General features: G+C 48.2%; 6 protein-coding genes across 6 annotated transcripts; 2 read left to right on the top strand and 4 right to left on the bottom strand.

Moving 5' to 3' along the window:
• Positions 1-182: 182 nt before the first annotated feature.
• Positions 183-2,141, top strand: DSM5745_04311 (tRNA (guanine26-N2)-dimethyltransferase; the record flags this gene model as incomplete). The annotated part of the gene is made up of 1 exon (XM_026746327.1): positions 183-2,141. One exon carries the CDS (start codon positions 183-185, stop codon positions 2,139-2,141), a length of 1,959 nt encoding a protein of 652 aa, XP_026605323.1.
• A 395-nt stretch (positions 2,142-2,536) lies between these two features.
• Positions 2,537-8,168, bottom strand: DSM5745_04310 (trifunctional fatty acid synthase subunit FAS2; the record flags this gene model as incomplete). Its single annotated transcript, XM_026746326.1, has 3 exons — positions 2,537-2,647; positions 2,693-7,605; positions 7,649-8,168. The coding sequence occupies 3 exons, from the start codon at positions 8,166-8,168 to the stop codon at positions 2,537-2,539; spliced, it is 5,544 nt and encodes a 1,847-aa protein (XP_026605322.1).
• Positions 8,169-9,589: 1,421 nt separating this feature from the next.
• DSM5745_04309 (tetrafunctional fatty acid synthase subunit FAS1) lies at positions 9,590-15,913 on the top strand (the record flags this gene model as incomplete). The annotated part of the gene is made up of 2 exons (XM_026746325.1): positions 9,590-15,379; positions 15,428-15,913. 2 exons carry the CDS (start codon positions 9,590-9,592, stop codon positions 15,911-15,913), a joined length of 6,276 nt encoding a protein of 2,091 aa, XP_026605321.1.
• A 497-nt stretch (positions 15,914-16,410) lies between these two features.
• On the bottom strand, positions 16,411-18,705 carry DSM5745_04308 (transcription factor IIF subunit TFG1; the record flags this gene model as incomplete). Its single annotated transcript, XM_026746324.1, has 3 exons — positions 16,411-16,661; positions 16,795-17,320; positions 17,383-18,705. 3 exons carry the CDS (start codon positions 18,703-18,705, stop codon positions 16,411-16,413), a joined length of 2,100 nt encoding a protein of 699 aa, XP_026605320.1.
• A 618-nt stretch (positions 18,706-19,323) lies between these two features.
• On the bottom strand, positions 19,324-20,682 carry DSM5745_04307 (protein HGH1; the record flags this gene model as incomplete). Its single annotated transcript, XM_026746323.1, has 5 exons — positions 19,324-20,106; positions 20,213-20,326; positions 20,406-20,509; positions 20,558-20,603; positions 20,662-20,682. The coding sequence occupies 5 exons, from the start codon at positions 20,680-20,682 to the stop codon at positions 19,324-19,326; spliced, it is 1,068 nt and encodes a 355-aa protein (XP_026605319.1).
• A 628-nt stretch (positions 20,683-21,310) lies between these two features.
• On the bottom strand, positions 21,311-24,327 carry DSM5745_04306 (lipase ROG1 family protein; the record flags this gene model as incomplete). Its single annotated transcript, XM_026746322.1, has 3 exons — positions 21,311-23,114; positions 23,205-24,062; positions 24,137-24,327. 3 exons carry the CDS (start codon positions 24,325-24,327, stop codon positions 21,311-21,313), a joined length of 2,853 nt encoding a protein of 950 aa, XP_026605318.1.
• Positions 24,328-26,242: the final 1,915 nt, after the last annotated feature.

Genomic DNA, 26,242 nt, shown 5'->3' with positions numbered 1-26,242 from the left:
GGTAGTGCAAGCATTTGATATCTCTTCTATCCGCGCGGCTGTGCTTCGTCCATCTGGGCTTCATGAAGCATACCCGGAAACTACTCCACGCCCTGAGCACCTGTTCTACATTCAGATTCCCGAATCTCAGATCCCCGAATCTCATCCATTCGAGCCAGTCCGCCTTTCTCAACTCACAAATCATGTCTTCCAATGAAGTGGCTTCTCCTGACTCAGAGGTGCAGTATAGAGGCAAATCGTACCGTGTTATAAAAGAAGGACGAGCATACATTTTGAAGCCACCCGCCGAAACCGCAGCTACGCAAGCGACAAGGAGGGACCTCAAGCCTGAAGACAAGGACCAGACTGTCTTCTACAACCCAATCCAGCAGTTCAACCGCGACTTGACGGTCCTCGCAATTCGCGTTTATGGGGAGCATGTCATGGCGAAGAATAAGCTGGCGAATAAGCATACACCCAAAAGCAGGACGAAGAAGAGGAAGCGAGAGGACGAGCAGGTCAAAGGAACTGAAGAACTGCCAGATACTCAACATGTCGATCCTTGTCCGTTTACAATCCTAGACGCTTTATCCGCCTCTGGCCTACGTGCTCTACGATACGCATCCGAAATCCCATTCGTCACCCGCGTCGTTGCGAACGACCTTTCGAGCTCCGCGATTCAATCGATGAAACTCAATATCGAGTATAATAGACTTGAAAATCTGATTCAACCTAATACCGGCGATGCGCGCATGTATATGTACCGCCACGTTGAAGAGAGAAAGAAATTCGATGTCATCGATTTGGACCCCTACGGCAGTGCTGCTCCGTTTATAGATGCAGCTGTGCAAGGAATCAAGGACGAGGGGCTCCTTTGCATTACGTGCACTGATGCAGGCGTGTGGGCATCGAATGGTTATCCCGAGAAGTCGTTCGCCTTGTACGGCGGCATTCCAATGAAAGGGTTGCATTCTCATGAGGGTGGTCTGCGCTTAATACTGAACAGCGTTGCAATTGCAGCTGGAAAATATGGACTTGCGATTGAGCCGCTTCTCTCTCTGTCAATCGACTTTTACGCTCGACTCTTCGTCCGTATTCATCGGTCACCAGCGCAGGCCAAGTTCATGTCGGGCAACACAATGGTTGTCTATAACTGTGACTCAGGCTGTGGCGCATGGACCACCCAGCCCTTGACTCAAACTCGGCAGAAACTCGACAAAAAAGGAAACCCATTTTATCATTTTGGGCTTGCACAGGCACCAACCGGGAACCAGAAGTGTGAGCATTGCGGAATGAAGACTCATCTGTCCGGCCCAATGTGGGCTGGTCCTCTTCATAACTCGGACTTTATCCAAAAGATACTCGACCTGCTCCCGCAAGTCGATAGAGATGTTTACCAGACTTTAGACAGAGTTGAAGGCATGTTAACTACCGCACTCGAAGAAGATTTGAGCCTGCAAATCATCCCAGAAAATGACCAGTCCCCTGCCTCTGAAGACACCGCCCCAACTGGAGACTCCCTACACATCATTGCCAGGACAGATCCTGCTCTTCGCGAGCCTCATCCTTTCTATTTCGGCCTCGCTAGCATCTCGAAGGTCATTCACACGACCACTGTTCCCTACTACGAATTTCTTGGTGCCCTTCGCCATCTCGGCTACCGATGTACTCGCAGTCACACCAAACCGAACACAGTCCGCACCGACGCTCCATGGACCGTTATCTGGGAAATTATGCGTGAGTGGGCACGGCAGAAAGGGCCCATTAAAGAGGGGTCTATCAGGCCTGGGACTGCAGGTGCCGGCATTATGGCCAAAAGCCGGAAACTACAAATCAATCCGCAATTAACGGCATTGAGACAGGAACTCATTACTGCCTCCGAGGATGGGAAAGACGTGCCCGATCTTATTACTAGAGTCGAGGCTGCATTGTATCGTTCACGGTCACAATGCAGCCTCGACTCTAGCACAGAGCTTTCGGCAGGCAATGCCAGAGACACTCGAACAGACAACTCGTCGGTGGATTGCTCTAAGCTTGATGTGGTGTTTGACGAATCTCTGGGGCGGCAAACGCGGCGCCGGAAGCGGCTTGTTAGGTACCAGGTAAATCCAAGAGCGAACTGGGGTCCATTGGGTCGAGCCTCTGGGGGGGCTCGTAGATGATTTCCGTATACTCTCTTCAAATGCTCGAACAAAGTGTATCAGGTTTCGGTCCTAGTCGACTAAGCGTCAACTTAAAATAGACTCTTGAAACAAAGAAGTATGATGATGACAACGACGATGTGCATCGGTCAATTTGTCCTCACTTCTGCAAGTTTAACTGGTAGTAGCTATATTTGTAAACGGTTACTGGAGTGCAGGGGGCACTGTCACTATGAACCACTTAACTGGGACAAAGGCGCTCATACTAATCAAAATGCTATGTCTCTAAATACTATGTACATATTACCAGCAGGAAACCGATGTTCTTCTTGAAACAGGACTAACAAGTCACTTGCATTAAGTACTAGAGATAACATCTATATGCTATAATCTATCAAACTACTGGTTGACAACCATTAAAACTGAGAGATCGCAACGGCAACGGCCTGTGTGTCGCTGTGGCTGATGCTGACAGTAATCTGCTTCACGCCGGCTTCTTTGGCAGCTTCAGCCGCGACACCATGAAGCTATGCATCGTTAGCTTAGATCATCCCAAAAACAGAGGATCATACCTTTACAGTGGGCGCACCATTGGAATCATTCTCAATTTCAATGTCTTTCAGGGGAGCCCCGGCACCTTTACTGCAGACACCCAGGGACTTGAAGACAGCCTCCTTCGCGCTCCATCTTCCCGCAAAGGATGATCGAGGAGATGGGGCAGCTTGGCAGTATCGTTGCTCGCTGGATGTGAAGTTTCTTTCAATGAATGTTTCATTTGAAATGTTGATGCTGTCAATGGTTTCGACGTCGACGCCGACTCTCGAATTTTCGGCGGCGTGAGCCTTGGCAAGAGATTCAACCACAGCCTTGGTACTTTCATCTTTTTCCGCTACCGGGGCTGCTGAGTACTTGAGCTCGGAAGTCTTCTTGTCTGCTGTCACACGATAATCGGGATTGAGGAAAACCTTGCTCTGGAGATCGTCTTCGTATGGCGCTTTGTCTTTGGCGACGAAAATACTGTTGTTAACCAAACCATTATGAAAAAAGCGGTAGGCCTTCTTTTGTCTGGTCTCAACCTTGGCTTTGTAGGCTTCGAATTGTGCGCGATCGAGGGTTGCATACAGGTACTTAGGATGGATACCAATGACCTGAGCGCCCTTTTGACCGAAACCAAACGAAGTAACGGAGAAAGCCTTGATACCGTCCGTCTGGATGCTGCGACTGGGATAAACAATGTAGTCGAACTTCTCCATCACCTTGTCAACGTTGTCAGCATTTCGGTTGCCCGGAACCAAGCCGCTGTCCAAGACCTGAAGACACCCGTTGAACATCCAAGCACCAGCAGCACCCTTGGGATGCCCGGTGAGGTACTTCTGGAAGATTCCGAGGAGGGCGTTGCCTTTCTTCCGACCGAGATGCTTCATCTGTTGACAAATAACATCCGATTCGTTTTTGTCGTTCGCGACAGTGGAGGTGCCATGGAACGAGGCAACGCCAATATCATCCACAGTAAGACCCCATGTGGCCAGAGCGCCACGCAAAGGAGCAATACGCGAGTCTTGTTTCCAGAAGTTGTTGCCAAGGCTGAATTGCGCATCCTTCTCCTGTCGGATGGCCTCACGGTTGATATGGTGAGCTCGTTCCTGCATGTACTCAGTCGCATCAAATTCCGCAGGGCTCTGGGCTTTCATCGCATCGGCCTCCTCCTGAAGGTATAACAATTCTGACTCCTGCCATTCTCTAATCTGCTTCTTGCGCATTTCGAGCTGTCTGCGGCGGTACTTGATGTCGAGTAAGGGTGACGGGAACTTGCCAGGGTTCTCGCGCGCGGTTGTTAGGACACCTTGACCAGGTGCGGGCACAGAACGACCAATCTTGTCAGTGGCAGTCGTCGTTAAGGCGATAATTCCGTAGATGGGCACACCCATGTCAAGAGCAAGCTGGGCACTCATAATAAGTTGCATACCACAACCTTGAGATTCCATAAAGCCTGCACGTGTGGTGGTTGTGGGTCTTGACATTTCCTGGGGGGTACGGCCGTGTGCGAACTCATCCTCAGCATTGCTGGTAGCCTTCATGTTCGCGAATTCATAAGAACCCTCTTCCTGGAAATCGTCGAATCCACCGACGAAACAAACTCGCGCCTTGCCTTCCACAATTGTCTCGTAGCCAATGTCGACGGACTCCACAGCGGTAGCACAAGCACCAACAGGGGTTTTGATGGGGCCTGTAGAGGACAAGAGTAACATGTTCACCCAAGCACTCATCGTGTTGATAAAGGATTCCTGAAGAATGTCCTTTTGCAGAGGTTTGTCGAGATACCGATCCTTGTACATGCCTCGCAGAGCATGCGTACCTCCAATACCGGATCCAATGCAGTTTCCGACCTCGGATAGATGGACGTACTTGTAAAATTCATAGGGATCGGTAACACCGGAAGAGAGCATGGTTTCAGCAGTGCAGACAAGGACAAAAAGTGTCACCGGATCAACTTGTTCAATGATATCATCAGGAATACCATATCTCTTTGCATCCCAGCCGGTGGGGATCTGGCCGGCAACTAACCGGTCGAACTGAAGCGCCTTGGGAATGAGAAGAGTGGCACCCTTCTTCAGACGGACAGTATACTCGCCAGATTCGAGTTCAAAAATTTCCACCTTGTCGCTATGCTCCCGCTTGAATTCCTCAGCGGTTTCCTTCGAAGCTTCGAATGGCTCGAGATTCTCCTCGATGACAATCTCCTGGAGCATTTGCTTCTTCTTGGGATCGTATCCCTTGAAGAGCTCCGGCTCGATCAGACGGATACCAGAATGATCAAGGATGTATTTTTCATATTTCGCTTTGACATCCTTGTCATCTACAGGCTCACTAGTCTTGGCATCGACCCAGCCGGAGTAAGCCTTGCCCTTGATAGGCCCATTGTGGTGCTTAATGAGACCCATGATCCAAGCCATTTCCACGCAACCCTCCAGGGAAAACTTGCCGTTGGCTTCCATTTCCCAACGAGTGCGAGAGTTACCCCAGGGCCCGACTTCGGAAAACCCAGTGACAACAACAACTTTGTCCAAATTGACCATTCCCTTAAGGGTCTCGTTGTGGGGCTTGATGTCCTCATCCCAGGTTGGCAAATTGGGAAACTGGAACTTGATGTTCGCGCGAGGCTCTGCAATGACCTTCTTGTAGAGAACTTCACTGTCTTCCCCATTCACGACCTTGTTCTCAATGGCAGTTTCTTTGATGACAGCCCTGCGGACGTCGCTCGTCTCCATGATCTCCGTCCGGAGCCTGGTCATGAGGTCTTTCAAGTCAGGAATGAACTGCAGCCCACCATTTAGGTCTGCCCAGACAGGATCAAGTTGACAAAGGTTCACGATTGCGGGTGCCATGAGGCCAAGCAGGTTGAAAGCCATCTCCTGCTGCGAGAACGTACGAACGCCAAGTTTCTCAACGCCCTCGGCAACCATGTTGTTACCGCTCATCAAGCCAGTACCGCGGGTCCATCCAATGACGGCACCACAGATGGTGAGGTAATTGCTCCAATTCTCAGAGTACCAACGGTTAAAGAGTGTTTCGAGTGCGAGCTTCGATTCGGAATATAGACCATCGTTTCCAAAAGTACCATGGTTGGGAGAGAGCGGAAGAATGACCTGAGCTGGGCGCGTCTCGAAACCATTAACCTGTTTCTGAGTCTTCACACTTCCCAGAAGCCTGAGAAGGTTGGTCAGCATGATGCGATGGGCGAGCTCCGACTTCGAGTCAATAGAATCGATCTCGCGGCCGTTCTCCGGAATCGCAGCAAACGGAACGATGAAGTCCAGATCCCAACCAAGCCTTTTGTAGACATAATCAACCAACGCCTCTACATCTTGCTTGCTGCCTTGATTAAAAGGCACCACAACGAGCTGCGAGCCACGTGCACCATATCTGGCATACATGGCTTGGTAGTATTCCGTTACTTCGCGCGAGTACCGACTGGTTGTCACAATGACCTTCGCGCCACCACTGATCAACCCTTGAAGAACCTCCGCTCCGATAGAGCCCGCACCAGCACCGGTCATCAAAACATTCTTGCCGTGGAAGGTCAAACCGGACCGGGCAGCAGACTCTAGTACATCTAAATAGATACCAGTGAGCTTCTTGCTATAATCCCAACCGTGCTCGTTCTTCTTCTTGAGGTGCAGGAAGGGAATCGTTTCAACTTTCCCAGCGCGAGGGCTTCCATTGCGCACAAGCCGGTTCTCAGCCCTACGGGGGGTCTCCTGCATGATCTGGTTTTCGTTCATACTGAGAGCCCGGACGACCTCTTTATAAAGGGTGTTGAACTGCAATTGCGAAGACTTGGACAACCGGTGTTGTCGGCGAATCAATTTGTAAACGCTTTTTAGATCGTTCTGGACCTTAGCCCTGTTGCTATATTCTGAGATCGGACCACCTTCCGCCATTTGCTTAACATAGTGCTCTAATTTGCGAGCACTAGCACGCGGGACCTCTTGGTATTCAATGTTTCCACGGGCATCGATCGTGGTCTGAGGTCCAGTTGGAACAGCGACATCTTTGTAAACGGGTGAAACACCTAGAACTTCCTTGCAGTTCTCGATGAGCTGCTCACCGAGTTCCTTGGCGAGCTGATAGGTCTCACCACGCTCGGTTGGGCAGTTGTCGATGTGATATTGCATGAATTCGAGAAGCAGCGGGTTCGAGCGGTTCATGATGCGGATGCATTGACTGACGATTTCGCGATCTACGGCCTTGAGTCTTCCAAAAATGATGTCGTAATACATGCTCAAAGCGTCTTGACGCGCCCAGTTCCAAGAAGAGTCGTAAACACGAGCTTTCAGATAGTCAAAGGCCGGTTCAATGCCCGAGGCATAGAAATCACCGTGCTCTGCCTGCCACAGGTCAAGCTGCGCCTGGAGAGTCTTCTGGGTTTCCTGTGAGGCAACAAAGGCTTTTTGACCATCTCGAAGATCCATTTTCAGGTACCGGGCGATGATCTCGAGTTGTTGTTTGAACAGAGCACGTTGGTCTTTTGTCAGAGCATCAATAGCAGCCGGGTCCATGAGCATTCCTCCAGCACCTGCACCACCCTCCCCAGAAGCTGTGGGCGCAGAAAGGCTGATGCCCGAGTTGGCAGCGTACTTATTCGCGACATCGTCTAGGAAAGCTTTGGCGTCTGGCTCGGAACCAATACGAGAAGCGGGCTCCATGGTAAGGGCGAGGAGGAGAACGCCGTCCTGACGGCCGGATCCTAGACCCCATCTTGTCTCCAAGTATTTGCGGACGGCCGTGATATTGAAACCTCCAGGCATTTTAGAGGATACTAGTCGCGCAATGAGCGAGGAAGATTGCTTGCCCAATTGCCCATTGAATGTGGCTTGCATCGAGGCACCTAATTCATCTAGAGGAGTGTCTTCCGGCTTTTCAGGTGTGGAACCGAATTCTTTGCCCAAGTCTCCGAGAATTTCATTTTGCAGCGTAGATTTGCCTGCGCCCGTTAGTATTGTTCAAAATTTAGTGCAAGCACTTACCTCCAACCAGATCTTTGATAGCTTTGTTCAAGGGCACATCTGATAGAGCCTTTTTCAGCTTCTGAGCAACCAGTGTTCTAACTACATCCAAAGCAGTCACCGGCGCATCTTCAACCGGCGCAGCTGGGCCAGCGCTCGCCGCGGAAGCCACAGGAGCTGCAGCCGCAGCGGCCGGGGGGGCGGCGGACGCCGCCGGAGCGGCCGCGGCTTCGGGTGTGGACTCAGGTTCGTCTTCCACGGGATCAACGTCGTAATAGATCTCCTTTGCATCCTTGTTGTAGCAGAGAATTTGACGCTGCACGGACGTGGCGGCATCATAAGCTTCATATTTAGAGGCAAGGGTCCTTCTCGCCATTCCACCCAGAGTGTCTGCTGGACCAATTTCCACGATACGTTCTGTGCGCTTCTCCGCTAGTACAACATCTTGTGTCTCGATCCACCTTACTGGAGACGCGAATTGGTAGGCCAGAAGCTCTACCAGTAAGGTGTGGGCCAGTTCTTGTTCAATTTCGGGACGCATTTTGTTTGTGATTTAATTCTGGGGTAATCGCTGCCTAGATATTATGCGGCTTGATCAGACACGGGGTTAGCATCGGGCCTCAATTTGACGCGCAAATCGACAGCGCAAGACAAGCTCAGACAGGGCATGCTCACAGTACACTTGAGAAGATTCCTAACCACTCACAACATGAAAACAGCAGCAATTGTGAGGGTGCCACAAGATGGAGGATGTAGAATAGCAGAGTCCCAGAAAATGCAAGAGATTATTGATGGTATAGTGTAAAAATTGATTGAGAGAAAGTGATTGGAATGAAAAGAGGTGCAATACCCACGGAGCAAGAACAATGAAGAGCTCCAGAGAGGGGGTCAAGACACAAGAGGATGTTGCGATAACGACTCTCTGGGAAGCTTTTTGGTGAGTGTTGGGGCGAGAGCGTCTTCTCGTTATTATTGCACTGGCTCGGACCCGAGAAAACCCATACCTACTTGAGACGAAACTGGAACAAAATCGCCTTGACTCGGTCGGTGGGTGGTTGAGGTGGTAATTTTTCTCCTTAGCTGGTCCTTAGTTGTAATTCTGATGGACTCTAGCCTGTAATTCAAATACTTGGTTATCAACTATAGAGCCGCCATCCAAGTTCAGGCTTTTGCGCAGTGCGTCGGTCAAGTGGAAGCCAAATCCAGTACACTTATGCCGTTCCAGCTGACAGCTGACTCCAGATATCCCGGAGCAATGAGCCTCTGGGGCCTGCAATTGATGGGTGAGGATAAACTTTGCCCTAGATAGACAATTCTAGCTGCTAGGCTTTGTACGCTTACCTCTGGTCACCACTCACGCTCTTGTTTCTGTCTAGCAATAGTAGCAATATGCACTGGTCGCCAGACTCGCCACTGGCCTAGACCACCTTCCACCCATAATCAGTAGTCCTTAAAGCCTGCCCGATGGATGTAGGGGTATTGTCACGATATTACCGGCAGGTGGTCCAGCCCAACCGTTTTTTAGCCTTTGGGGCAGATCCCCGATCCACCATACCCAATTAAGAGATTTCTTGTTCAACCAGTCCGAACCCATGGAATTTCTGCTCCGTCTGACTGGTTCAACATTACAAAACTTTATATGGACGGCCAGGCACTTGCAGCTGCTCGGCACATCTCGTTCGGCCGACCGATATTATTTTTTCCTCTGCCAGGAAACCTCGAAGATACCAGTCTCTAGGGCCTTCTTCCACCTTTCGGAGCGCCCATTTTGTTCTTCTTCATAGACCTTCCTTACACTGTATTTCCAGTCTGAATAGTTACTCTTAATAATAGGTACGCCGCAATACCCCTCCGGGGAATCCTCGCGGACGATTGCCCTTCAGCAATTCGAATTGAGGTCTCTTTTGCTGACCATAGCAGATACTCGTCATTTAGGTGAAGCACGACACAAGAAAACACAAGATGTACGGAACGGCAACGGGTCCTCAGACCGGCATTAACACACCTCGGTCATCGCAGTCATTGAGGCCCCTAATTCTCTCTCATGGATCCCTCGAATTTTCCTTCCTTGTGCCAACATCGCTCCACTTCCATGCCTCGCAGCTGAAAGGCACCTTCACAACCTCCCTACCCGAGCCTACAGACGAACTTGCGCAGGACGATGAACCATCTTCGGTAGCAGAGCTTGTTGCTCGGTACATCGGTCATGTTGCTCACGAAGTTGAGGAGGGTGAAGACGACGCACACGGGACAAATCAGGACGTTCTCAAGTTGGTTCTCAACGAATTTGAGCGAGCCTTCATGCGCGGAAATGATGTTCATGCGGTGGCAGCCACCTTACCTGGAATCACAGCCAAAAAAGTCCTGGTTGTCGAGGCTTATTATGCTGGGCGAGCAGCTGCCGGCAGGCCAACCAAGCCCTATGACTCCGCACTCTTCCGGGCCGCTTCAGATGAGAAGGCGAGCATCTACTCGGTTTTCGGAGGTCAGGGAAACATTGAAGAATACTTCGACGAGTTGAGAGAAGTCTACAACACCTACACACCATTTGTAGATGACCTCGTATCCTCGTCGGCGGAGTTACTGCAGTCCCTTTCTCGCGAGCCAGACGCCAGCAAACTTTACCCGAAGGGTCTCAATGTCATGCAATGGCTCCGAGAGCCTGACACTCAGCCAGATGTTGATTATCTTGTGTCGGCTCCGGTCAGTTTACCGTTGATTGGTCTAGTCCAGTTGGCGCATTTTGCTGTCACTTGCAAGGTGCTTGGAAAAGAACCGGGCGATATTCTCGAGCGGCTTAGTGGGACTACTGGCCACTCCCAGGGCATTGTCACTGCCGCTGCGATCGCTTCAGCCACAACCTGGGAGAGTTTTGACAAGGCGGCCGCTAACGCCTTGACAATGCTTTTCTGGATTGGTTTGCGTAGCCAGCAAGCGTACCCTCGCACATCCATTGCTCCATCCGTATTACAAGACTCAATCGAGAATGGGGAAGGGACGCCAACTCCTATGCTATCAATTCGGGACCTTCCGCGCGCTGCCGTTCAAGAGCACATCGATATGACCAACCAACATCTGCCGGAGGATCGCCACATTTCAATCTCTCTAGTCAACAGCGCCCGTAACTTTGTTGTTACAGGCCCGCCTCTTTCGCTTTACGGTCTCAATCTTCGTCTGCGCAAAGTCAAGGCTCCCACTGGCTTGGACCAAAACCGCGTTCCCTTTACACAGCGGAAGGTCCGCTTCGTCAACCGGTTCCTTCCAATCACGGCTCCTTTCCACAGCCAGTATCTCTACTCGGCATTTGACCGTATCATGGACGACCTCGAGGAAGTGGAGATCTCGCCAAAGTCTCTTACCATTCCAGTCTATGGCACCAAGACCGGCGAGGATCTGAGAGAGATCGCCGATGCCAATGTCGTTCCTGCGCTGGTCCGAATGATCACTCATGACCCTGTGAACTGGGAACAGACAACAGGTTTTCCAAATGCCACTCACATTATCGATTTCGGTCCTGGAGGTATATCGGGTCTTGGAGTGCTTACCAACCGTAACAAGGACGGCACAGGCGTCCGTGTCATACTCGCAGGGGCCATGGATGGCACCAACGCTGAGGTTGGGTACAAACCGGAACTGTTCGACCGTGACGAACATTCGGTCAAATATGCCATCGACTGGGTCAAGGAGCATGGACCACGTCTGACCAAGAATGCTACCGGCCAAACTTTCGTTGACACCAAAATGAGCCGCTTGTTGGGCATCCCACCCATCATGGTCGCTGGAATGACGCCAACTACCGTTCCGTGGGACTTTGTTGCTGCAACAATGAATGCGGGCTATCACATCGAACTCGCTGGTGGAGGTTACTACAATGCCAAGACTATGACCGATGCGATCAGCAAGATCGAAAAGGCGATTCCTCCGGGTCGGGGTATCACCGTTAATTTGATCTACGTCAATCCGCGCGCTATGGGCTGGCAAATTCCCCTTATCGGCAAGCTTAGAGCCGACGGAGTGCCGATTGAAGGACTTACTATCGGTGCTGGAGTTCCATCTATCGAGGTTGCCAACGAATACATCGAGACCCTCGGTATCAAACACATTGCCTTCAAGCCCGGTTCCGTGGACGCTATTCAGCAGGTCATTAATATCGCCAAGGCAAACCCCAAATTTCCTGTGATTCTACAATGGACTGGTGGTCGCGGTGGTGGACACCACTCTTTCGAGGACTTCCATCAGCCCATTTTGCAGATGTATAGCCGCATCAGGCGCCATGAGAACATCATTCTTGTCGCCGGTAGTGGATTCGGTGGTTCCGAAGACACGTATCCGTACCTTTCTGGAAACTGGTCATCTTGCTTTGGTTACCCTTCAATGCCGTTCGATGGATGTTTGTTCGGTAGCCGCATGATGACTGCCAAGGAAGCGCACACTTCTAAGAATGCCAAGCAGGCTATTGTGGATGCCCCTGGCCTTGACGACCAGGATTGGGAGAAGACTTACAAAGGCGCCGCTGGCGGAGTTGTCACTGTTCTTTCAGAAATGGGAGAACCGATCCACAAATTGGCTACTCGCGGTGTCCTGTTCTGGCACGAGATGGATCAGAAAATCTTCAAGCTGGACAAGGCGAAACGCGTGCCGGAGTTGAAGAAGCAAAGGAATTATATTATCAAGAAGCTCAATGACGACTTCCACAAGGTTTGGTTCGGACGCAATTCCGCTGGGGAGACAGTTGATTTGGAAGATATGACATACGCAGAAGTTGTTCACCGCATGGTTGATTTGATGTATGTCAAGCACGAGGGTCGGTGGATAGATGATTCCTTAAAGAAGCTTACGGGTGATTTCATCCGTCGGGTTGAAGAACGCTTCACCATCAGCGAAGGACAAGCATCACTTCTTCAAAATTATTCGGAGCTCAATGTTCCTTATCCCGCTGTCGACAATATCCTCGCAGCCTATCCTGAAGCGGCAGCCCAACTCATCAATGCTCAGGACGTTCAGCACTTTCTTCTACTTTGCCAACGCCGTGGGCAGAAACCCGTGCCTTTTGTCCCCTCGTTGGATGAAAACTTTGAATACTGGTTTAAGAAGGATTCCCTATGGCAGAGCGAGGATCTGGAAGCAGTCGTGGGTCAGGATGTCGGCAGAACTTGTATCCTGCAAGGTCCAATGGCCGCCAAGTTCTCGACCGTCATCGACGAACCGATTGGAGACATCTTGAACTCCATTCATCAGGGGCACATTGACAGCCTCGTCCGAGATGTGTACAATGGCGACGAGAAGACCATCCCTATCACCGAATATTTTGGAGGACGACTGAGCGAGGTACATGAGGAAATCGAAACTGACGGCCTTACGATCTCGGAAGACACAAACAAGATTAGCTACCGGTTGTCCTCTTCTGCCTCGGATCTGCCTGAGCTGAACCGCTGGTGCCGTCTTCTTGCAGGTCGTTCATACTCTTGGAGACACGCTCTGTTTTTGGCGGATGTCTTTGTGCAAGGTCATCGCTTCCAGACAAACCCCATGAAGCGAATCATTGCGCCGAGCCCTGGCATGTATGTTGAAATTGTCAACCCCGAGGATTCTCCAAGAACTGTCATCAACGTCCGAGAACCCTACCAGTCGGGCAAACTCGTCAAGACCGTCGATATCAAGATGAACGAAAAGGATCAAATCGCGATTACGTTGTATGAAGGAAGAACTGCCGAGAACGGCGTGGTTCCCTTGACTTTCTTGTTTACTTACCACCCGGACACAGGATATGCCCCCATTAGAGAAGTCATGGACAGCCGTAACGATCGCATCAAGGAATTCTATTACCGCATCTGGTTCGGAAACAAGGACGTTCCATTCGATACGCCAACGACAGCCACGTTTAGTGGAGGCCGTGAGACTATCACTTCGAAGGCTGTTGCCGACTTCGTCCACGCGGTGGGCAATACTGGTGAGGCCTTCGTTGAACGTCCGGGCAAAGAAGTCTTTGCTCCCATGGATTTCGCTATCGTTGCGGGATGGAAAGCTATTACAAAGCCGATCTTCCCTCGCACGATCGACGGTGACTTGCTGAAGCTGGTTCATCTGTCTAATGGTTTCAAGATGGTTCCTGGTGCTCAGCCGCTCAAGGTCGGCGATATTCTGGACACGACAGCGCAGATCAATTCAATTATCAATGAAGATTCTGGAAAGATTGTCGAAGTCTGCGGTACCATCAAGAGGGATGGCGAACCCATCATGCATGTTACTAGTCAGTTCCTCTACCGTGGAGCTTATACCGACTTTGAAAATACCTTCCAGCGCAAAGATGAGGTCCCGATGCAGGTACACCTTGCGTCTAGCCGTGATGTAGCCATTCTTCGATCTAAAGAATGGTTCCGCCTTGACATGGATGACGTTGAGTTGTTAGGACAGACCCTAACGTTCCGTCTTCAGAGTCTAATCCGGTTCAAGAACAAAAACGTTTTCAGCCAGGTCCAAACCATGGGTCAGGTTCTCCTCGAGCTCCCCACCAAAGAAGTGATCCAAGTCGCATCTGTCGACTACGAGGCTGGTACATCCCATGGTAACCCGGTCATCGACTATCTCCAGCGAAACGGAACCTCCATCGAGCAGCCCGTCTATTTCGAAAACCCTATTCCTCTCAGCGGTAAGACGCCTTTGGTCCTCCGTGCTCCTGCATCCAACGAGACTTACGCTCGGGTGTCTGGTGATTACAATCCTATCCACGTCTCTCGAGTTTTTTCTAGCTACGCAAACTTGCCCGGTACAATCACTCATGGAATGTACACGAGCGCTGCAGTCCGCAGCCTCGTGGAAACTTGGGCGGCCGAAAACAATATTGGCCGTGTCCGCGGCTTCCATGTATCCCTTGTCGACATGGTCCTGCCCAATGACCTGATCAACGTCAGGCTGCAACACGTGGGTATGATTGCCGGTCGCAAGATCATCAAGGTCGAGGCCAGCAACAAGGAGACGGAAGACAAGGTTCTTTTGGGTGAAGCTGAAGTTGAGCAGCCGGTAACAGCATATGTCTTCACCGGTCAAGGTTCCCAAGAACAAGGAATGGGAATGGAGCTGTATGCTACCAGCCCCGTTGCCAAGGAAGTTTGGGATCGCGCAGACCGTCATTTCATTGAGAACTACGGCCTGTCGATTATTGACATTGTCAAGAACAACCCGAAGGAACTTACGGTCTACTTTGGCGGACCCCGTGGCAAAGCAATTCGTCAGAACTACATGTCCATGACCTTCGAGACCGTCAATGCCGACGGCACCATCAAGTCGGAGAAGATCTTCAAAGAGATCGATGAGACTACGGCCTCCTATACTTATCGCTCACCCACTGGGCTCCTTTCCGCTACCCAGTTTACTCAACCAGCCTTGACCTTGATGGAGAAGGCAAGCTTTGAAGACATGCGCTCAAAGGGTCTTGTTCAGAGAGACAGCAGCTTTGCCGGCCATTCCTTGGGCGAGTATTCTGCCCTCGCCGCCCTTGCTGATGTCATGCCCATCGAAAGCTTGGTCTCTGTTGTCTTCTATCGCGGTCTGACAATGCAAGTTGCTGTGGAGCGAGACGAACAGGGCCGCTCAAACTACTCAATGTGTGCTGTCAACCCCAGTCGCATTTCCAAGACTTTTAACGAGCAGGCCCTTCAGTATGTCGTTGGGAACATCTCCGAGCAAACCGGCTGGCTCCTGGAAATTGTCAACTACAACGTTGCAAACATGCAATATGTTGCGGCTGGCGATGTAAGCCGACACCCTTAACTTTTGTTGGACAGTTGCTAATCTTTATAGCTCCGAGCACTCGACTGTCTCACCAACTTGCTTAACTACCTGAAAGCGCAGAACATCGACATCCCGGCTCTGATGCAGAGCATGTCCCTAGAAGACGTAAAGGCCCACCTTGTCAATATCATCCGGGAATGTGTGAAACAAACCGAAGCCAAGCCCAAGCCCATCAACCTTGAACGTGGATTTGCTACAATCCCGCTCAAGGGAATCGATGTGCCCTTCCACAGTACTTTCCTTCGTTCCGGTGTGAAACCATTCCGATCCTTCTTGCTGAAGAAGATCAACAAGACCACTATCGACCCGAGCAAACTAGTTGGAAAGTACATTCCCAATGTCACGGCACGACCCTTTGAGATTACAAAAGAGTACTTCGAAGATGTGTACCGTCTCACAAACTCCCCCAGGATCGCCCATATCTTGGCGAACTGGGAGAAATATGAAGACGGTAGTGAGGGAAGCTCGCGCACAGGCGGTACAGCCGCAGCTTAGTCTTGAAACCTATTTCTTGCACTAGTTTATGAATTCTTATTTAGTCATATAGCTCGTCTTAGCGCCGAGGGATGTTTGTTTGCAGTTATCTTGTCTTGATTGGGCATGCACCCCGTGCTCATTTCTCAAATAACATTCATGCTCGGAATGATATATACAAATCACAGAGTTGTGTGTCGTGTCGTCAGTTCGTGCAGGCCTTCTGTTTCCACTTGACTAAACCCTCCGTGAACTAAATCTTGTTCCTGGGCTGCTTGTATGTACCCGATCAACCAAGCGAGCAATAAGTCATTCTACCTTAGTCACACTCGTTCTGTGTGTTATGTATGTACCTGATGAAACCGGAAGAGAACTACTTATATATACGTATGACAACCCAGCTAAACATCAGATTGAATTTATATTGAATAGTTATCAAATAGCTTTTGGGTTCGATCTCTGGTGCAAAGAAAATGTTGGCAGGGTGCGCAACCTTCAAACCCCGGGACCACAAGAAGTTATGTTTCTCTCCACGGGCCCGGACGTAATAAACGGTCCTCTTTTCCATAGACACCAACATCCTTAACAATGGCGATAAACTTTCTATGGTTTTCTCGTGAGTCACCGATACGTGGTCGGAAAATCTTTAGCAGATCGGTGCTCAGGATACCGCTTGCAGGAATGGCAGCATGGATCTCACCAGGGCTAGGGAAACCTTGCGCCGTAGGTCCAGGAGTCGAAACACGAGGCTGGCCGGTGGCATTGAATCCTATAAACGTCAATAATCGCTTCTCCGCGGTGTGTGGTAAAGATGCTGTCAGTGTGTTACATGCCTTTTATAGAGTCCGGGCTGCTGGCACGACTTCCAGAGAAATTCTTAACTGCCAGTGAGGTTGGACTACCAGCTCTGGATCTCTGTGGCGTTATCCCTTGAAGGTTCATCGAGGGAGGGTTTAGTTTCAATTTCTTGGGCTTTCCGGTTTCACTCATTTCTCCAGCCGATCCCGCACCACCATCAATGTCACTGGCGGAGCCTGCGCCAGGAAGGGTATTCCGCACGCGCTTCTTGTTGATCTGAGCTACGTTAGTCGGTAATCCGCCTGGGCCGGCTGGATTACGAACCGGCGCAGAAAATGAGGCTGGTGACATAGGGCGAGAACCCGGCTGTAATGAACTCTGCGAGGGTGAGTGCTTGCTCTTGCCCTTTTTGCGAGATGTGTCTGTCCCACTAGCGTCCGATACATTGGGAGACCCAATACGCTTCCGGGAGACACCAACTGCAAGTTTCTTCGATGGATCAGTATACTTTGGGCGACCTGAAGGAGTAGTGTTGCCTTTTGAAGAGGTAGCAGAATCCTTCTTGCTTTTTTCTTCTTCAGTCTTCCGTTCGTCCTCTTTGGGCTTCTCGTCGTCCGTCTCGTCGGAACTCTAAATGATGCCAATTGTTAGAATCTTTCTAGCATTTCGCCTAATTTTCATTCTCAGCATACCTCATCCGTATAAGGATTGGCATCAGAGCCGCTGCTGTAATCGTAATTCTTTTCCCTCTTCTGGAGGGCTTTTCGAACTTTTTTGCCAAGGACGCGACGAGCCTCCTTCTCCCTCTTTTCTCGTAATTCTTCCTCCTCATATTCTTTCTCGTTCTTCAGGTCGAAGATGTTCGCTTTGAGCTGATCCTGTTTTATTCGTTTTTCTGCCGCCTTCGCATCTTCGTTCTCACCAAATAAATCGTCGTGCTCCTCATCATCGGCGAAGCGGTCTTCTTCGAAATCCATATCATCCGCTTCTAGGCCCTCGGCAGCCGGGGTACCCTGCTTTCCAGCGTAGACCTTTCTTTGCCTGGCAAATTTCTCTAGCTCCTGTCGTTGAGCTTGTTCCTGTTGCTTCTCCATGAACCACCTGGGATCTTTGATTTTTTTGGCCATGAACTTCTCCGCTTCTTCAATCGTCAACGTCTTGAATTGGTTCTTGGCATTAAATCTGTACCACTTCTCCACTGGGATCATCGTCATTTTCCCCGTGCTTCCAAATATGAAGACCGCGTGTGTTTCTGATAGCGCCGCTTCGTAATTTCCAACCCAGATATTCTTGTTATCAAAATCCTCTAAATGCCAAGGTAAAGCCTCTTCATATTTGATTCGAGTCCGAGCAATCTCTTCTGGCGTCATGTCCGTCTTAGAAACCTGCTGTGTCTTTTGTTTTGGAACGTTCGTTCGCTTCGGGGCGGACCCGACGGACGGGGCTATTTGAGCAAGATTGTCTGCTCGCTCTTTCTCTCGCGCAACTTTCCTGGCCTCCATCTCTTCTCGTTCGACATCGTCAACCTGGTTGCTTGTCTCCGATGAAAGCCTTTGGCTGGCCTGCCCTTTATCCATATTGAGCTCGTGTAAACGTGTCCGCGGGTCCCGGCGTTGAAGCCTAACAGGCCTTGTAAACTGAGACTCATCGCGAGGATCCACTGCCTTTTTAGAAGCGAAACGCGCGATATGATGCTTTAGACTTTCCTTGATCGCTCGCTTTGTGGTTACGAGAGGGTAATCCACATAAGCTTCAGAGAGTAGAGGCCCGCTGAATCCATTATCAGCAAACTCACTTTTCGCTGTGGGTATGTTGAGTTTATCAATTTGCGCATTAGACGGCGCTGCTCGCGCGGGGAACGATCTGAGCGCTTCGGCTGGGCCTTTCGCCGCGGTCCTCCTTTTCGGGCGTACAAGCGGATCAGCTGCTCTAGCTCGCCGGATGCGCATTGGCGGTACGCCGGATGACGCCGTTGGCATTTGAGGAGTTGGTTTGTTTTTAGGTGTGCTCGTCATGATGTCTACTCGGGAAATGACACCGACGAGCGAGCCGCGATTCTGGGAGGGATAAAGAGAACACGTGGGTGGTTTTTTATTCAAAAATTGATTATATGAAGAGCCCGGTTGTAGTATACCTTGGAGTTAATCTTCACGGATGGTTCCGTTTGATAGAAGCAGAAACTGTGTTGTAAATGGGTGCCAGGAATAGGATGGGGGAGATAAGCATCGTCGGCTTATATAAGCTACAGCATGGCCCACCCTGATGGTTAACTGTTACTGTCACTTGGCGGTGGCCCGTGACTGGTCACTTGAGGAAAAGAACCCAGTAAAACCCGCCAAGAGATTTTATTCTTTCTCTCTCTTGGATGAATAGAATATAGATATAATATGACTAGCGGGTCCTTGCAAGTCAGGTCATTCATAAGCACTATGATAGTGACTACTACAACCTTTGACTGCTGTCTTGCGGCCTAACCGGTCTAATTGCTCCATCACAAGGAGTACAATAATAAATATTTTCAAGGCTGGCCCTATAGGTATTGTAGACTCCGTTGCAGTGGACATGTGTATTAACAGAAGTTTAGTGCCTGACTTCCAAGTGCATATCCACATCATTAAAAACAGCACAATACTCTAGAACAATTCAACTATCTTTTGGTCATCATTTTGATCCCGCGATGCAAAGGTGTCTCCTTCATCCTCTTCGTCTCGCATTATGACCTGGACCAACCTATCACAGGCCTCACGAACATCATCATCATCAACTCGAAGATGACACTCTCGTATCACCGGATAAACACTAACCGCTCTCAATCTATCGCGTCCTTCCCGGGTAGTTGTCAGCAAAAGGAGGGTTTCAAGATGAGTAACGATGATGCCATTGTCGCTCTCCCTCTGCTTGTCCGGGGGCAGCAGCTGGAGGTCCGGAAGCATATCTGAAGTATCCTCCTCACTGTACTCTTCTGGTCCCATAATCGGCAAAAGTATGTAGGGGAGGAGATTGGCCTCGTCTTCGGAGAAAAGAGTCGGGTGGAACGGTATCTCGAAAGCAACATTCTTTATGGTCGATGCAACACCCCTCCTTCGGACCGTACTAGTATGCTCCGTGAACACGGTGAGTTTGGTAACTGGCACAACCCCATCATAATCCTGCCTCGACGTAAAGTATGCACGCCCTTCTTCTAGCTTCGACAGGTCGGCAAAAAGATAAGACAAGTAGTCGTAATTTGAATGTTTATTAAGTGCACCCTCGGCGCCCTTCACGAAGCAATCCATCAACTGATCGATCGAATTTTCGGAGGTGGACACAGGCTGAGCAGATCGGCGTTTGAGCGTGAAGAGCTTTTTGATCTGTCCGGACTTCGCAAGGTTCGCGAATAGCATACAGATGCCATCTGCATTGCGCTCCTTGGGATTCTGTCAATGGGCGGTTAGTGGACAGTACATGTTGTATGCTATAAACGACTCAGGCAAGCAAGAAAATGCCATGGTCTTCTAAGGAACCATGAAGGCAAAAACCTACAGTCACTTTCACAAGGAGTGTCTCAATAAAATTATCATCACTGGCGAGCTTATGCAGGACCTCCTGGTCGCCGGAAAGATTGACGAGTATCGTTAACGCGTTGCTCGCGATAGGCTATCCGGAAGTCAGATTCTTGTAAGGGCAGAAATAGTCTTCACATAGTTTTGATCCCAAAAGAGGCGTGCTCACTGACTGTATAGTCTCGAACGAGGAGTTTCAAATCTTGTATAGGCAGAAGTTGGTGACGCTTGAAGATTTCCGGCTTTGAGGCTGAGTATCCAACTAGGGTTTCGCAAGCTTTAAACCATTAACATTGGTTAAAACCAAGTATGGAATTCGGCATACCTATTTGCCTGATTTGAGTATTTCCATGGTGGAGGAATTCAACTAGCTAGAACTGAGTGAGTTCACACAACCGCTGTTCTGGCATATGGGTATCGGCTACATACCTCGTCCAATTCGGTTTTCATCCTGATTGTTTACACACTGCAGCACTATTGTCTTGAAGGTGAGACTATCGGTACGTAGTCCGTCCTCTGTGGACGTAATAATGAAGCCAGAAAAAATTACTTCAATAATTTCAACCGTTCGGTGGGGCAGGGCTCTGACTCTTATCGATACGTACCGGTACCTAAGGTCGTGTGGGCCGGACGGCCCAGACCACACGGAATAAATTCCGATCGAGCATCAGCATCTTCAGAAAACATTATTGGGCCTCTTCAAATAATCGATGGGCGGTTATCTAATCAATTGGTTCAAGACATTTTGTATGTACTGCCGGAAATAGGTCGGCCTTGAATACGCGGGGTACAGGGAAGGGTGTGGAGTTACTTGCTTCTTCAGAATTGATAGCTAGGTTATTGTTTCTGACGACCTCGTATATCTATGCAGCATGCTTTCGGTTTACCAGATGCTTGGTGGCTAATTATTACGGACAGTAGACAGCTTGAAACCCCTATAGCAATACTCGTGGTGTCCGGGCGCTGGGCCAACGTAACCAACGCAAGCGTATGGATCTGCATCTAATACTGTACTATCACCCCCAACAAATCTGCAAAGGGGTGCTAATTATAATGTTAGCCAGGCTGTTTGGCGCGTTCAGGCGACGGGATCATTCAAAGTGAGCGGTAGCAGCTGAGTTTGATCATGAGGACCATTATCTGCAGCTTCGACGGGCGGGGCTGGACTTCCTGAGCTGTCTTTGCAGATGCCTCCCAGGTGATCTGAAGACCTTGGTCCAAAGTGGGAATCGACCAGGTGCTGTACGACTGGCCAGCCATAAGCATTCGCGAACATTCGACGAACGATTATGTTATTATGAGCATCAGGTTCTAAGCGAACGAGGACCTTTCGCCACGAGAGCCCGCGGTGGTAAGCCCGGGCAATCTTCTCTTCCACTTTGAGCCCCGGGTCATTTGCAGCGTCTTCAGCCGAGACATGATCCACTGCCACGGTCCCGTGCTGGTTGATAGCTGTATTCCGTCGCTTTACGGCCGGAGGGGGAATATCCTCGGGGTGGTAGATCCGGTCATGCAGAATGGTTCGGGGCCGAACTGCGGGATTAACGATGTAATCGACTGCAGGGAGAGGAGGCATAAGGATGTCACCAGCGGATTCGAGTACAGTTGTTCTAGGTGGCGGTACTAGTCCAGTATCATGGGAAGAGGTATGGTCAAAGTAAGGGCCGTCTTGCTGAACCAGATCTTCCGCCATCGGAGAAGCAACTGTTTGGCTGCGTCTGAGAATCTTAACCTGCTTGTGGCCAGGCTCCTTTAATCTGAAAATCGAGAACAAGCCACCCAGAGGACTAGACGATGGCTGCAATGAAGGTCCATCCATTTGGGGGTTCATGTACTTGTCCTCAGATTCATACAACATTTCCGCCTGAATTGCAGACCCCATTCCAGCAGAAGAGGATACAGAGGATGAAGATTGTGTCGAAAAGCCTCGTCGGGTATCCACAGTAAGGGGTACTTGCTCCACGGCCCTTGGGGCAGAAATGCTTGTGGCTTCTCGGCCATTGATCTGGCTAGAAACTCCTGGGGACCTTGAATTCGCCCCGGTCAATTCGGCCCAGCCCCATTCGGCCATTGTTCCAACAATTCCATTCTCTCGCCTCGTTTTCTCAACGCGCTTTAGTCCTTTCCAGTCAAGAAAAAGTAAGCACGAAGTCCGAAGCGGCACGATCCCATCATTGACCAGATTGGAGTATAATGTGCGGTTCTTGAATTTAGAAAGTGCCTCATGAGCTGGACCAGATGGGAGAATCCTCAGCAAAGGCTTCGCCCGTGCATGTGTGGGTCTTTCGGTATTGAATGTTTCTGCTTTCCCACCCATTATGGCCTCCCACCCACTCCTGGCCCTTGGTGTTGTCCAGCTAAGTCCTAGATCTTGACCTGTGCGGCCAACAAGGCCGAAATCCAAAGCGAACCGAACGTACACGGGATTCTCGTTGCTCAACCCAAGGAAAGGCGAAGCTAAGGCAACAAAATTGACGGGTTTGATCTTCTCGAAGAAGTCCGGGGAGTGTTTTCGAATGTATGCAATAGCATATGTTTGCACGAGGCCTCCGAGCGAGTGTCCAATGAAACTGATACTCGTTACCTGGTATGCATTATGCTTATCGATATGTAAATGCTCTTCATCCCTGTCTGAAAATGACTGCGGGTGAAAATCGTTCGACTCTTTTGCTCTCCATATAGCCAATAGATTGGTATAGGTTCTGACCTTTGACTTTTTGCGCGGTAAATAAGGCTGGTCAGGATAAGTTATCAACAGCACGTATTTTGCAAGACGCTTGCCTAGGTATTGGATCCCACGTTCTGTGCGCGCCGCATTCCCATGGAAACCCCGAACGATAACACGCTCGTCTGGGCAATCATGTTCACATGCGCCACAAGAACTGGTTTAAATTGATTGGCAGCGTCAGCAGAGGCGATAAAATATTGAGCAAGCACATAAATTGAGCTTTGAGAAATGAATGAGCGCTTACTCTGAGAGAGTCGATAATGGTTCTTGCGTCGATCCGTCCGTCGACCTATGGCAATTCTGACAAGGTTTGCGTTTCTTGGTGGCGGCATCAATGCTTTCTTTTAGATACAGCATGTCCGCTCCAAGATTGCTATGTAGACCATGGGTTAATATGACAAGGTGGATTTTTGTTCGAGGTTTGGCGCGTGATCCCATGGTAACTGATTGTCGAGACACGGATGCAGAATCAGCCTCGTGAAACGTGGGCTCGGGTATCAATGAGTCTTCATTACCGGACTCCTGACTGTGACATGAAGCGGGAAGATGCGGGGTGTTCCAAAGGCTAGCGGTATCATCTATCAACAGCCTTATGGAATCCGAGTATACACCTTGTTTGGCAAGTAGTTGCTCCCCTTTAGATCCCGAAGGCCAGTGATCGTGCAGGTGGGCAGGGGTAGGTGGTAAGGACCGCGCACTAGAAGGTGGAAGATCCAATGACATCTCATTCCGACCAACCACGATCTCGAAGTTCACCGACGCAGTGCTCGAAAATATGACTTGCGATATAATCTCGATAATCCATGTGGTTTCCTGTCGAGTTGTATAGTCGCCGGATCCAGAATCTCCCTGCTGCCTACAAACTGGCACAGGTATCACTGCATTCCAAGTTCCACCAGCTTTGAGGTACGGCTCGAATTGAGGGACATCGGAGGCGTCGGTAGTGCCGATTCCAGTGCTTGGGTCAAATGAACATGGATAACACGACGCATATAGAGTGTATGGACCATGTAGATATGCGGCTCGCAGTGGTATTGCCGATGTGTTTCTTACCTTCACATGCAGCGCAGCTGGGGGAGGCTGAGTTTCGTCGGCCGCTGGCCTGTAATTTAAAGTGTATCTACCGGCACATATTAATATGGTTCAAAGGAAAAAGGAATGTTGATTGGAGCAAACCTGATAACCTCGCCGACGCGCACACTTCCAGCCTGCCAAATTAATGGCATCTCTGTTATATGGTCGGCATCTGTGGGCACGGCGTGCCAGCCTGTGAGTGAAGAGAAACGCAGCCGCTTTGAGTTACCTGTTGAGTTGGAGGGCCCATCCAAGGTCTGTGAAGCAGAGTATGTCCGTGGAGTGATCAACATCGGTTCTAATCTCGCCACATTTGAATCCCGGTAGATCCAGCAAATCGGTAATTCAATGGCATAATACTATTTTTTGACTTGAGAGACTTGACTAAACATGTCTCTTCGGCTTCGCTAAGACAGGGCCTGTATTCCACTATTAACTGAAATTCAGCCTCTATCTCATAGGTGTACTGCAAATTGTGTATATGGCAGAGACGTGTGTGCTTGCAAATTTAGATAATATAATTGTGGCAGATGACTGCGGTATAATATGTGGCAGTTGCAGGTGGTTGTCGCGCGCAGGCGCATCTGGCTAGTCAGCTGATATGTGCACACCACGGAAGCCAGGTTTTAAATCCTTGGGTGGACATGAAAAAAGAAACCGCGAATAGCGCAGGAGATGGAGAAGCATAGGACCAAATGACCGCGCCGCATAGTCCTTCCTTTATAGGTAAAAAAACGGTAAATTGCGCGGAAAACACGCTTTTAGGGGGGCTATGGCCCGGCAACACCTTTACTATGTCTTAATTTTAATAAGGTATTATTTAGGTAGCTTAATCCTATAAGAATTAGGCAGGGCTTGTGTTTAAAATTACCTAGGTTTTTAAAGTTAGTATTTTATTTCTCGCGGGTAATATATTTAGTATTATATTATATAAGCCCTTTAAATTTTAATATTTTTTACTTAATAAATTAACTATTTCCCTAATTTAATATTATCTAAAAAGTAATATTTAAAAAACCTATAATTATATTAAAAATGCCTGTGGCTTAGTTTTTAATAACTAGCTAATAGCGTTGCTTATAGTAAACCTTTGGATTATTTATATGTAGCAAGCGGTAAGTTATAAAAAAACCTTAATTATTACATGCTGCGCTAGTTTTAATTAAAATAAGCGTGTTTTAGGCGCTAGTTTTTTAGGTATTTAATATACTTTTTAATTAAGTAATACATGGTTATATTATAAAGCTATATATATATTTTAAATAAGAAATATTATTAAAAATAAAAATAATAAAACTTTTATACTTTTAATTTATTAATTAAAGGGCTTTTTTAAGGCTTATTATATTTTAAAAAATGGTAAACTTAGTTACTTTTAGTAATTTAATTATTTTATTTATAGGGGTTTTTTTTAATACATGGTAAAATTTTATAAGGTATTACTTATAAATATTTTATATAAAAAAGTATTTATTATTTAACTAGCGTGTAATAACTAAAAATTTTTAACTAGTAATATTAATAATAGCACTATTATTATTAAAGTATATTATAATTAACTTATTATTTTATATTTTAAGTATTTTAGCAAGCTTTTTTATAAATAAGGCTATTTTAATAGCCTTATTAAATATTAAAAATTTTATTATAATAAATAAAAATACTATAACTACTTATTTTTTTAAACTTTATATAATAAAAAATTTATAAAGGTATATAATAAAGCCCTTAATAAACTTTTTATTAAAATAATTTTAATAAAATATATTAAAATAAATAATTATTTTTTTTATATAAGTTTTAGTAAGTATTAAATTACTTTAATTAATTATAATATAATAAACCATGTGCTTAGCAGCTATTATATTATTAATAATTAAAATTTTTTATTAATATTATAAAAATTAAACTAGGTATACAAGGTTAACACGGGTTTTTTAAAGCTAGTTAAAAAATTTAATTAATTAGGTAAAGGCGTGAGTGCTAAAAGTATTAAAAATTAAAAATATATTAAAATTTATAATATTTAATTAATTAACTTTTTATATAATTTTAATATACCCTTTTATTATTAATGTTTTTACTAGCCTAGCCTTAGTAAGGCTAAAATACTAAGCTATTTATTTTATATATATAACTTAAAAAAGGTAAATTATCTTATTTTTATAATTATAGGATATTATTAATTTAAAAAATTTAATTAATTTA

This window comes from Aspergillus mulundensis (assembly GCF_003369625.1).
Source record: "Aspergillus mulundensis strain DSM 5745 chromosome Unknown scaffold_3, whole genome shotgun sequence".
NCBI lineage: Eukaryota > Fungi > Ascomycota > Eurotiomycetes > Eurotiales > Aspergillaceae > Aspergillus > Aspergillus mulundensis.
The sequence above is the reverse complement of the archived record's forward strand: the minus strand, read 5'-3'. Positions and strand labels throughout refer to the sequence as shown.